The sequence below is a fragment of the Physcomitrium patens genome, chromosome 3 (assembly GCF_059467195.1).
Source record: "Physcomitrium patens ecotype Gransden chromosome 3, ASM5946719v1, whole genome shotgun sequence".
Lineage (NCBI taxonomy): Eukaryota > Viridiplantae > Streptophyta > Bryopsida > Funariales > Funariaceae > Physcomitrium > Physcomitrium patens.
Genome location: NC_143412.1, coordinates 24,983,718 through 24,995,920, shown reverse-complemented (window position 1 = coordinate 24,995,920; position 12,203 = coordinate 24,983,718). Strand labels below are relative to the sequence as shown.

The window sequence follows — 12,203 nt, the reverse complement described above, 5'->3', positions numbered from 1 at the left end:
ATTATAAAAAAACTAAAAACATGTATTCAAAAGACCTCAAATAAATATTGGATTTCTTGTGTCTATCTACGTAAATAATTAAAATCTGCATTCTATATGATGCAGTTTTCACAAGTCATTGTGATGAAATATTTACTAACTTTAATAATGTAAGGAATGGTGAACAATTAAAATTCGGTATGTTTTACATACCTTTTTATGATTTATTTTTAACATTTTTATTTACGGCAAATTTATACTGATGTGCAAAATAATAATTTCATCAGAAGTGTAGTATCCATCACATTTACACAACGATATCAAGAATTAGTTTTGTAATCTTTAAAAGTGAATCATTTCAGAATGATTACCCATAGTGTTATGTTTGCATGCTTATTTTTGAATCTGTGTATTGATTACTCATCAATATTATACGTATTTATCTATGTACATTAATTCAAAAACAACTTTTGATTTCACGTATCACAATAATACTTAAAACTTGGAAAATATGCTCACCAAATGCCAATAATGAAAAAATATTTATGATACGTAAGGCTTTGAACTTCAGATCATTATTGCAATATACATTATACAGTTTTACATATAATTGCATACACAATACCTATACATGTACATGTAAATTTGCATCATCAAGCACCAGACTAGTTTTACACACACTCAACGAATGTCGTCGATGGGGAACAGTTCTCATCTACGGAGGGTTGCAAGAGGCTAGTGGGTGTGGGGAGAGTGTCCGGCCAAGCGTCGAAATGCCGTGAGCGTCGACAGCATGTGAGCGATGGCGCAGCGCAGCGCAGGCCATAAGTGGTCACCAGCTCTGATGTAGTCCAACGTTGTCCCCGCAAGACTTCAGCGGCGCACTCTTCTTCCCGTTTGCGTCGCCACCGCTGCACGTGCCAGCGTGGTAGCATGCGCGAAAGTTAATTCTCAAGGCAGTGAGTTTGTCAGAGCTGGCGCTCCCAGCACGTGTCTGGAGAACGATCAGTCTCGTCGAAGAGACGGGAGCTGCATTACCGATCAACTGCTTTGATAGGCTTGACTGAGCGCCTCACATGATGAGACTAGCGGCCATGTTTCAGTTCTGGAGTCAGATCGCTCTGTTAGATCAGATCAGTTTCGCGTGGCTTGTTCATCGAGAGTCTGGCAACAGTGGTTGGATGAGATTAGCGCTCTTCGATTAGTAGTGCCGAGGACAATATTCGCGTTTCCTCTTACTGTCTAGACTTGTGGGTGCTTGTTCAACAGGGTGATTCTCCGATGAGAATATTCAAAACACGGAGAAGTTTTACATTTTGGTAGCGAGTTGTGTCCCACTTTTAATTAATCTTGCTGAGTTGTGTTGGAGGATTTTTGAAGCAACGAGAACTGGTGCATTTATGGGATAAGAGTGCAAATTCATGAACTGGATAGACGTCAGTCACGTTTATCTTTCTTGTCGGGAATGAGAGTAAAAGCATCAGATTCATAACTGACTTGAGTTGCTGAGCAATGTACTAATCTCGATCTGCCCACTGAACATCAGCTCGCAGACCATTGGCCTGAGATCAGACGTTGTGCGTTCGGAAGCCAGACCAGAGTCTAATTGATAGCACAAAGCAGCAATGCTGATGTCCACGAACACATAGTTTCGTCGAGCAACAACAATAACACCAAGGGTTCGTGAACACGATCGAAAACTCCATCACATCTCGCTTTTCTGCGAAGATGTAATAACAACCACGAGACGTATCTTGCGTATGCTGGTCCGATAGTCAAGACACAACTTTATAACTAGCATCAGCGAACTACAGCATGAATCCCGAGTTTTGCTTGACTGATAGACAAGTTCGCATCGTGCAGTTCAGTACACGATCCAGAAACAATACAACATCACCAAGCTCGACCAAGCTTTAGTCACAGGTGAAAAATTGCAGAGCCATTCGGAAAGTCTTGAAGCGCAAGCGGTACAAAGCATGTCTAGCGTTGTCTTATGAATATCTCATCATGCTCCCACACCTTCTAACCTGCCATCTCCTCGTGTCCTTGCCACGAAACGTTCTTCATGGTACACATGCTCTTCTCCGCTGTTCATCCACAAGTCATCCATATAAATGAGAGTCATTCATCCACATACAGATGTAACCATTCGAATGGTGACCCATTGCCGCGTTCACACCGCGCTAAAGTTGGAAGGGCCAGTGAGGCTCTCTCCCTCGCGCTTTGTTTTTCTGGAGCTCGGTTGATGGCGTTGCGTGCCAAGCTCGATCAGGGTTGGATTGTCGACGTTGAGTATGTGTATTCAATTTTTGTTGTGATTCGGAGCTATTTATTTCCATTGGAATCTTGTGATAATTCGTGATTCTGCTTAGGTGATCCGTTTCGGAGGGTAGGAGGAGTGTGTTAGGATTGGAGTTTAAATCTGTGGAGAAATGGGGTTTGTGGCGTGGTGGTATGCGTGGACGCACGCGCTGCTGTACATGTCGCCTTATGTTTACTCTGCCATTGGAATCGCGATCTCAATTGGAGTGTCCGTCCTCGGGGCTTCATGGTAATCGCATCTCAGCTGTCATTTGTAGCGCTTCTATTTTCATCTTTTTTTTTATGAATAGATTGCTATAATACATTTATTGTGAGAGACGTGGGCATCGACGCTGAGTGAGCGTGAATCAGTTTTCTAGGTTGGTATGTGAAGCTGTAATGGAATTGGGCTACTTTTTGTAAGAAACTCCGATGTTCAGTGCACCCGAGGTGTGATCGAGATGAAAAAAATACCGTAGGGTTGATTCTATTTATATATTCTCTCATGTACGATATTGGCGTTTCCGGAGCCTTCAATGATGCCTTATGGATGATTTTCGATGCGTTATCATCTGTAGGGGGATTTATGTAACCGGGAGTAGTCTCATCGGTGCAGCAATCAAGGCTCCTCGGATCACTTCGAAAAACCTAATCAGGTGATTTGTGAAACTTGTAGTATTCTACATTTTCTTTTTTAAACCTCTCCCCCGCTCCCTTCCTCTCTTCCTCCCTTTCCCCTCATGCTCTGTTATGAAGATTTTGGGTTTTAAATTAGCAAGTGGCATTTCTGGCCACTGATTGGCCTTATGTATTCTGCAGTGTGATTTTCTGCGAAGCAGTGGCTATCTACGGAGTGATTGTAGCTATCATACTGCAGACTAAGTTGGAGGCTGCTAAGCAGCCGTTTCACCCTGATTCCATGCGTGCTGGGTACTCATTGTTCACTTCAGGAATTATCGTTGGCTTTGCGAATTTGCTCTGCGGGTCAGGAACTGTTTCGGACCCTCATCTATAATTAATTTCAAAAAATCTGTCAACTTTTTTGCTAGTTTCTTTTCGGTGCTTATCGTGTGTTTGAGAACTTGATAAAGCTCGACGTGTTTTTAATAGCCAGGAGGGACTTATAAATTAGTTCAATTATTGAATAATGAAATGTTGCCTTTTTCTACCTTTTTTTTTTTTTTTTTTTTTTTTTTTTGTTATGCTGGCAGGCTGTGCGTGGGACTCATAGGGAGCAGCTGTGCACTTTCAGATGCTCAGAACTCCACATTGTTTGTCAAGATTCTAGTTATTGAAATCTTTGGGAGTGCGCTAGGCCTATTTGGAGTTATTGTGGGTATTATTATGTCCTCTCAAGCTACATGGCCAGCAGCTGTTGTAGCCTAAAACCTTTTGTATTTTTAAGTGTTGTTATATCTATTATCTGCAAATTGCGGGGGTTGCATACCAAGACGCAAATGGGTATGAATCTTCACTTATTATCAATTCTGGCATTCATTGATGCACCATAAGTTAGCTGTTAGAACAGTCTTCTAATCAGGATCAGTTTAGGTGTATTGCTCTCAGCAGCATGAGAGAATTTATTCATCCCAGAAATATTTAGGCGCGGAGCTTCTTCAGTCGTATGCGCTTGTAGGACCTGGATAGAATTTTGATATTCTGAACAGATGCATTATCGCTATGGATTCATATTTTAGGGGATTGCATCTGCTCTTCGATGGTCAACATCTTGTCGATTAGGTGGGCCGTGGAAAAGAAATTCTGTGGATGATCAGTATGTGTGGCAGGCTTTAGGTATATTACACATGGAAGGATGAATTTTTCAAAGAGAACAGCTGTTCTACTCCTCGGGTAGGACAACCATGTTACCTAGTAAGATTACTAATGAAAAAGCATTTTAGTAACCTTTAGGAGAGCTTCACCTGGTGTTTTATCGACAGTAGCACCATGTGATAGGTATGGGTCATTACATGTTCATCTTGGGCCATGATAACAGTGGTCTTTCAAGTTGTTGATTAGCAGTTCTATTTATTTATATGTTTATTTTTTGATACTGCAAATAGTTCAAGTCTTTGTGTAGAGTTCCAGGCGTCGAAGAAGAGTGCAAGTAGGCGCATGCACCTTTCGGCACTTCCGCAAATTCACTGTTTACACGTCACAATATTAAAGAAAAAAACGTCATGCTTCTTCACGTGTAGGTCTTTTCACTTTTGACTTTACATTTAGCTGCCAACAAAATTCGAGGATTTTCATTTTGGTTTGGAGAAATGGAATTCAATGGATGCTGAGCCCTTTGGAGTGGATGAATAAAGGGACTACTTAGTGGTATCATAAACTATTCCAGTCTGGAATGTATTGGAGTTGCCGCCTTGAAAATAAAGATACTAAGCTGGGAATCAAGTTATCTGTATGAACTCCAACACTAGTCTCAACTGCAGACGTGAATCGTAGACGAAAGTTCTTTTTGTTTACATCCAAACATCACTAAAATTTGCCCTCTCCTGAACTGCACCTCTACATTAGAATGTGAATAAATAGTAGACTCTTCTAAATCGCGAAATCAGTAAAAACAAATTCAGTAAGCAATATTCTCAGATTGCATTTTTCAGTTCCAATTTCACAACGTACTCAGTTTTGATCCATTAGATTACTCGACTACTGAACCAAGCAAATAATTCAACCACGGCTAGTTACACGTGCACATACGGCTCAGTTTTTCAGAACGTAATAAGTGGGTATTACGTGATATCCCCAGCCCCAGGTGCTTTGTAAATTCTCACCAGCTTTGCCTCAAGCTATTTTGCGACCAAATTTAGTTGATAAATTACTTACAGCCCTGTCACGCTTGTCACATGCGCAAGGGCCGAGGTGTAGAGCATGCCATGTGGCTCACAACGTAAGGTAGATGACCCATTCCCGACAAGTTAAGCAATTTCTCATATCTGCAGTATGGGTACAATGAGGAAAAAAATTCCCAGTGTAGAGAAATAGATTTCAGAAGGATTTCATATTTTTCACAACTTTTTTTCCCAAAAATTGATAATTGTGGCACCTAAATATGCTTTCAATCTACACTTTATACTATGCTACCAAAGGATGAAAATATGTATATGAGGTAACTTAAATTCAAACATCCATTGTAGATAATCAATTAGTTCATTGTGAGTTTTTTGCAAAAACAACTCTAAAACCCTAGTTTGTTCATCTTCCATATTCCACTTTTGCTCCAATGGCTTTCTTAAGCTCTTTCTTGTTATATAGGTCAAGGAAATTGTACATGGTATGATAGAAGAAGTTGTTGAAAATGTATGTGACATTTGGAATCACGGGCAATTGTTGCATAGATTGTATAAGAGTGACAAAAATTTGAAATGGAGCGCCAAACACAAACTATGTGTCTTGCATGAGCTCTGAATCATATAGTGCAACTTGTGTATCAATACATTGAGAAGACATAGGTTGAAAAGAAGATCCAAGGTTTTGTCTTCCTTTTTTACTCTTTTTTAGAGACAAGGCACATTGGCATTCTGCCCCTCTTTGTGACCTTTCTTCCCTCCTTCTCCCTCTCCTCCTTCTTCCTCCTCTGCCCCATAACCATTAATACAAGTCTTTCCTTATAGGGCTTGATCATATGTCTTTAGGTATGCTTCCTTGTTGCAAGGTGCCTTTTGCTCCTACACCTCACAAACATTAACATTAATGATTTAGAAAGTTTCATGATAAATTTTGCATTGTTTTTCTTTGCATTTGAACTTTTTGTGATGGCAAGTGGAATTAGGAAGTAAGTTACAGATTTCAAGTTAGTGTATGTGAGATCTTATTTACCAACTTCATCTACCAATTTCAAATTAGACATGTTTACATCAACAAAAAAATATTTAGTAGTGAAATTTGGAGCTAATCATAAGTCAATTGCAACGTTTTCAACGAATAAGATAGATATGTTTTTACCATCTAATCCTATGTCTAGCTTGCCCCTACTCTCATGCTTTATGGAATTTTCAACTTGTTCAATTGTGTTTTTTTTACTTTATTTAAATAACTCAATAAATTACTTATATGTTTTTCTTGAGTCCATGTACTTGTCTATTGCTATTTTGTCTAATAGCAAGATTTGAATAGAGCTAAAGTCACTATCAAAGTCTGCCTCAAACTAAAAGACGTCCATATCATGATATTGCTTATGATAGATTATGAAAGAGCTTTGAGAATCAATAACTCATTTTTAGTCCTTACATAGAGATATGTCTCTTTATATCTTAGAGTATTTGCTTTAACTATAGAGATATCTAATTTTTTAATTTTCATTCATGATACAATTTTTTTATGAGACATTATAGGGCAATCCTTGTAGAGACAATTCAAACTAGAAATCAATTAAAGATGTGCAAAATAGTTAATATGATGTATATTGCTTATTGCTTATTGCTTATTTAACTATGGTTACATGGTTGTTTTGAATCTTCTTTTGCAACCGCACGCTTGAATAATACTTATACCTTAGAAGGAGTGAATAAATAACTAAATGAGTTAAGTGAGCAAGTTAGAATAGTATTACATAGTTCTTATGCTAACATTGTGTTATTATTGTTGTATTCTAGTTATTGTCATGAATAATGTGCAAACCAAGTAATGGTGAAGTGTTGATAATGGTAGCAGACGATTAGATAAAAAATACTTTAAAATATAATATTATTTTATCATAATCTTGGATATGAGTTTTAGTAAATTTATTTAGTTTCTTAAGTGATGTTATTTTTTTTTCCACTAAACCTATTAAGTTACAATATACACACATACATATATAAAAAATAGATATATTTTGATTATTTAGAATAAAGACGTAATTATAAGTGCATAGCAAAGATAAATGCTTCAAATAATTAGTAGCAAGTATTGTCATTTTCTTATTTTTAAAATAATAATAATATATAATTTTTAATAATATATTAAAAAAAATTATTGTCTCTTTTAAACATGTTCTAATCAGATCCTTATCAAATGATTTTTACCTAGCCTTTTGCTTCCAAATAAACAGTCTTGAAATATATTCTCTTACAAATTTCTAACCAAAAAGGAGAAAGAATAACCTAAATCATATATATGGACATCCCAATGAAAATTAAACAAAAATATAAATTTCAAAAAAACTCTTTCACCAAACAAATTCATTCATAAATTGATAACCCTCTTATAATACAATGTGTTGATTCAAAGCACATAAACAAATCCTAAAAACCACCACAAACAAACAAAATATTTGCATATAAATATATATAATGCAATAGAGAATGGACTCTCAACATATCCCACACACGAACAACAACATACTTTGCACTAGGACAAAGGGCTCCATCACCTCATGTTGCAAAAATAATTCAATGAGATCGTCGGAGAATTAGTTACAAGTCGAGATTAGAAAATCATACAGTCACTACCGAAATGCGAAAAGCAAATTCAGTGTGTGAGAGAGAACGGCGGCACATCTTTCAACCCGGCCCTGAGTTGGCAGACACAATCTGTTTCATCGTCATACCTGCGCTTAATTATACTCTCGGCTCTGTGCATGTGGTCCATCTGCAAGTTGCATTGCAGACAACCGCTGTTCCGGAGACCTCGCTTTCATCCCCTGAAATGCAATTCTGTCCACACTGCGTGATGCGATATGGTCAAACCGAAAACTCTTCCTTATCTTTTGGTCCAAGTCACCCAGAGGTTTTGTTTTGGACAATTACACGAGCGCGTGAATCGATTTTCCATCATCATCGATATGGTTCAGCCCTACTTTTAGGGGTGTAATATCTGACGAAAGCTTTCTGTATATAGGTGTTTTAGCCATCTGCTAAGTAGGCGTAGGGATCTGTTACAGTCGAATGTTGAGGTTTTCCGGAGAGTCTAATCTTGCAAGTGAGTGCGATGCAAGGTACGGGAGATTACGCTTCAAGTCTTCCGGGGGTCTCGAGGGGTTTATAACGATGATCAATGCGCATTAGCTCCACAAGTGTTGTCTGAAGCTTGGACTCCTACAGCCACTCTTGCAACGAATTGGTGAAGGATTCTGATGCTCATTGAGCAGAGGTACGTGCTCCGGTGTCTTACTTCCTAGGATCTTATGAAATTGTCCAGCTTTGGTTCAACCTATTTAATAATTCCGCAACAGAGTGTATCTAATTACGCTTTGTCGTCTGTGCAAAAGAACTCCCAGGAAGATTTTTTGAGCAGCTCTGATTCTACATAGCATCTTCTTTGATCGTCCATTTAGTGTTTGGTTTGAACACATTGTCGATAGATTAGCCGACTTTGAAAATCATGCTTTGAAGCGGCTTAGGTGACTTCTCGGGCCAGATGTGACTATGAGACTGTGGTATGGAAGGGTTTTGTGCCACTTTTATAAGTGTAATCTGATAGTGCACACACTCTAATTTGTGAGATCAGTCAAATAGTGGTGGTAGGGTTCTTACACGTCCTGCTCTGCATGTTCAGACTGAGTAACTTTGGTCGTTCTCTTGCTACAAAAGTTTTTAGGCGGGTAGCAGCTGGGGTGGTTTGTGAACTCCCTGCTTCGTCAAGTGACAAGCATATGATTCAATCCGTCTTTCAGACCAGCAGCTATGTCGTCCTCGTTGACACAAACTCTCAATGCTATCACTGCTACCAAGCTCCTTGTGCTCTCCAAGCAACACGCTGACTTCAAAATCCACAGTGAAAAGATTGTAGCCTCGGTCGCCGATGCCAAGAGTGCACGCGAAAGAGTTCAGATGCTTCTGGATGGAATCAATTCCTGGCAAAGCACGGATAAGACCTCGTCATCATCTTCTGGAACTTACCTCGACAACGTCAAGGAATTTCTAGTGCAGGCCCAGCATGACCCAAGCATCAGCGAGACAATCCTGCGTCAGTGGGAGCTCAATCTCAATAATTTGCTCAACACGGAGAAGGTCAAGTTTGAATACGCAGAGCTATTTGGTAGGCTATTGAGCGAGTGGATCGCCAGCTCCGCTTCTTTTCCGGAGAAGGCATCACAGGATCCAAACTTAACTAGCAGTGAGGAAACTTCCTTCGATGATGTGGAATTGCCGCTTTCAGATTCAGACACATTTGAGAGAGTTGGAAGGAAGGAGATGCACGAGCAGCGAGTTACTTTCGAGTCGCTCGTCTTCAGTGCCAAAGAAATTAACACTGTGGCTCTTGACGCTTACCTGGACAAACTCTTCTCACCGAAAGAAGCCAACCGAATTCTCCTCGAGATGCGTGAAGACCTCGACGAATTCGGTAAAGAAAAATTGTTCCTTAGGAATTCTTTCAAAATCAGGGACCTTGAGTCAACCATAAATTCCCTCTTAGTCGCTGACCTCCTGTCCAACGATAAACGCGGAACTCTGAAGGAGTTTTTATCGAACAAAACGGTTCTAACTGAAGTAGCAGACGTGCTCAACATGCATCTCGCAGCGCTTCCTTCATGGTCCTGGATCCCCGAGGGCTCGTCTACCGACGCCATTGCCGTGGAGATGCGGAGGCAACTGAATGGGAAGTACAGGATTTACATGGACGAGGAGATTCTGCAAGCTATCTTTTTGCACTGGATTGGTCTCCAATGGGCAGCAAAGTTCAAACACTGGTTTAACAAGTTTGCCCGAAGCTCAGCCTGGAAGCTGCCACATAAGCCACTCACGAAGGTCGAGAACGAAAGGCGCCAATATTTCCTGAATGAAGACCCTAACGATTGGAAAGACCGAGAATACAGCGAGTTTAAAAGTGTCGACCAACTCAGGCACGCGGAGCATATGAAGTCGTTCTTCATGAGCCAACTACCGGAGAGTCTCGAGGACGGGGCACGTCCTTACGACGATGGTGAGGGAGAAGAAAATAAGACTGACAAGCCGTCGGCGGTGGCGATCAAGCAATCACTGCTCCACATTTTAGTGACGGAATGCCTCTTTAACACCTTTTTGTATAACAAGTTCACCGTTGTGCGGTCAGACTTTTCTTGGTTTGGCCCCAGCTTGCCTCACAGCTCCATTCTTGCTACTCTCAAATTTTTCGGTGTTCCCGACATTTGGCTCACTTTCTTCAAGAAATTCCTCTCGGCGCCGATCAAGTTCGTCGCAGACGGCCCGATGGCTACCACGCAAATTCGGAAACGCGGGACGCCTATGAGTCATAGCCTGAGTGACTTGTTCGGCGAAGTTGTGCTTTTCCCCATGGATTTTGCTGTCAACCAGAGAGCAAATGGACTCTTCCTCTACCGCATACATGATGACTTCTGGTGGTGGAATAAAGAGTCCCAGCCTTGCGTGGAGGCGTGGCAAGAGATGAACAACTTTGCTCGTATCGTCGGGTTAGAGTTCAACAACGAGAAGACGGGGTCCGTCTCTGTAGGGGAACCGCTGCATCCAGATCTCCCCGTAGGAACCATCAAATGGGGATTGCTAAAGTTTGAGGAGACTGGGCAGTTTGTAATCGATCAATCCCTAGTCGACGCCCATATTGAAGAGCTGAAGCTGCAACTGAAAGCGTGTAATCACTCGGTATTTGCTTGGGTTCAGGCGTACAACAAGTACATGACGTCCCTTGTTAACAACTTCGGTTCTCCTCCGGCGTGTTGCTCTGGCCAGCGGCATGTGGACATGGTCATCAGCACCCTCCAGCGCATTCAGCTCGCGCTCTTCCCCGAACATGGAGGCTCCGTCATCGATTATCTGGCGACCGTGATTCAAGAACGTTTCGGTGTCCATGACATCCCAGCTGGATGGTTCATGTGGCCCATAGCCATGGGTGGCTTGGAAGTAAAATCTCCTTTCATCTCACAGCTCTGTCTGCGTGAGGGCTTGCCGGAGGATCCTAAGCAGGTTTTCGATACCGCATTAGAAGCCGAGAAGGAGGGTTACACGATGTCGCAGGAGTCTTGGGACAATGGCACCACCACTAGACCCTACACTGAAAATAAGTCGTTGAGAAATGAGCCTTTTCTTTCGTACGAGGAGTATATCCAAAATCGCGAGCAGCGCCGTTACTTATGGCTACAGGCTTACCAAGATTTGACAACTATGCCTCTTGAGCATGGAGTACAGTTATCATCGGAGATGGTAGCGGAGCTTGGAAAGCTGTCGGACGAATTATCGAAGCTGACGGGCACTGGAGGGATTTCTGGGACTTATTATTCGATGACTCCCTATTGGAGGTGGATCGTTGCCTGCTTCGGAGAGGGAATACTGAAGAAGTGGGGTGGGTTGGAGGTTGTGAGACCTGGAACCTTGCCGGTTGGTATGGTGGAGGTTTGGCAGACCAGGAAGGTGAGGTGGGAGCAGTAGTGTATGTGGATTAACATGTGGACATAGCAGGGTCCCAGAGTAGTAGTAGAGTAGGAGGATTGGCGAGTGCAGCTCCCGGAGCTCTCAACGGCGGATTAGGAGAACTGTTGTTCACACACTCTAACTGTAATGAACTGAATTTACCCACATGGTATTTCGCATTGTCTTCCGGCGCTGTTTCCGTAATGCTGAGCCTAATCCGTGGTAGCCATCATCCCTAAACTGTAATTGCCTTCGGAAATCAACAAAATTGGAAGCGATATTATGCTTGTACTGTTTTGGTGGAACTGAAAACAACCGAATCTGGGACTTGGGGCCTCATAAGCCTCCCAAGTCCGCTGTCGAAATCCTAGAACCTGCTCGATCCAGAATTTGCCCGGGTCTGCCCAGAAACGGGAGCACCCAAGCTGCCCTACTGAGTCCCACCCGACGCCCGCATGAAACTGCCCGCATCTGCTGCCCCAACTCCAGCCAGCGGGTTGGGGCACGTCCAGCCCTGGACATGTGAATGTAAACAAATTAATGATAATAATTTTTAAATATATTTTTTTCTTTTGTTACACATATTTTAATGTATTCTAATCATATGCATAAGTTTTGTCAATTAAAATT

General features: G+C 41.4%; 2 protein-coding genes across 4 annotated transcripts; both read left to right on the top strand.

Annotated features, from left to right (window-relative positions):
* The first annotated feature begins 2,211 nt into the window (after window positions 1–2,211).
* LOC112280020 (V-type proton ATPase subunit c''2) lies at window positions 2,212–3,765 on the top strand. The gene is made up of 4 exons (XM_024514924.3): window positions 2,212–2,530; window positions 2,859–2,936; window positions 3,100–3,264; window positions 3,492–3,765. Exons 1-4 carry the CDS (start codon window positions 2,412–2,414, stop codon window positions 3,664–3,666), a joined length of 537 nt encoding a protein of 178 aa, XP_024370692.1. The 5' UTR covers window positions 2,212–2,411; the 3' UTR covers window positions 3,667–3,765.
* Window positions 3,766–8,289: 4,524 nt separating this feature from the next.
* On the top strand, window positions 8,290–11,738 carry LOC112279901 (uncharacterized). 3 transcript variants are annotated; one of them, XM_090249340.1, is made up of 2 exons: window positions 8,290–8,358; window positions 8,882–11,738. In XM_090249340.1, exons 1-2 carry the CDS (start codon window positions 8,342–8,344, stop codon window positions 11,589–11,591), a joined length of 2,727 nt encoding a protein of 908 aa, XP_090105466.1. In that variant the 5' UTR covers window positions 8,290–8,341; the 3' UTR covers window positions 11,592–11,738. The 3 variants fall into 3 exon arrangements, with proteins under 3 accessions (XP_090105466.1, XP_024370411.1, XP_024370410.1); XM_024514643.3 differs by having other exon boundaries at window positions 8,799–11,738; XM_024514642.3 differs by having other exon boundaries at window positions 8,764–11,738.
* The last annotated feature ends 465 nt before the right edge of the window (window positions 11,739–12,203 follow it).

Coding starts and splice junctions, on each gene's coding strand:
- LOC112280020 (XM_024514924.3), top strand. CDS start 2,412: ATGGGGTTTGTGGCGTGGTGGTATGCGTGGACGCACGCGCTGCTGTAC. Junction 2,531..2,858: donor TCCGTCCTCGGGGCTTCATG/GTAATCGCATCT, acceptor TATCATCTGTAG/GGGGATTTATGTAACCGGGA. Junction 2,937..3,099: donor ACTTCGAAAAACCTAATCAG/GTGATTTGTGAA, acceptor TGTATTCTGCAG/TGTGATTTTCTGCGAAGCAG.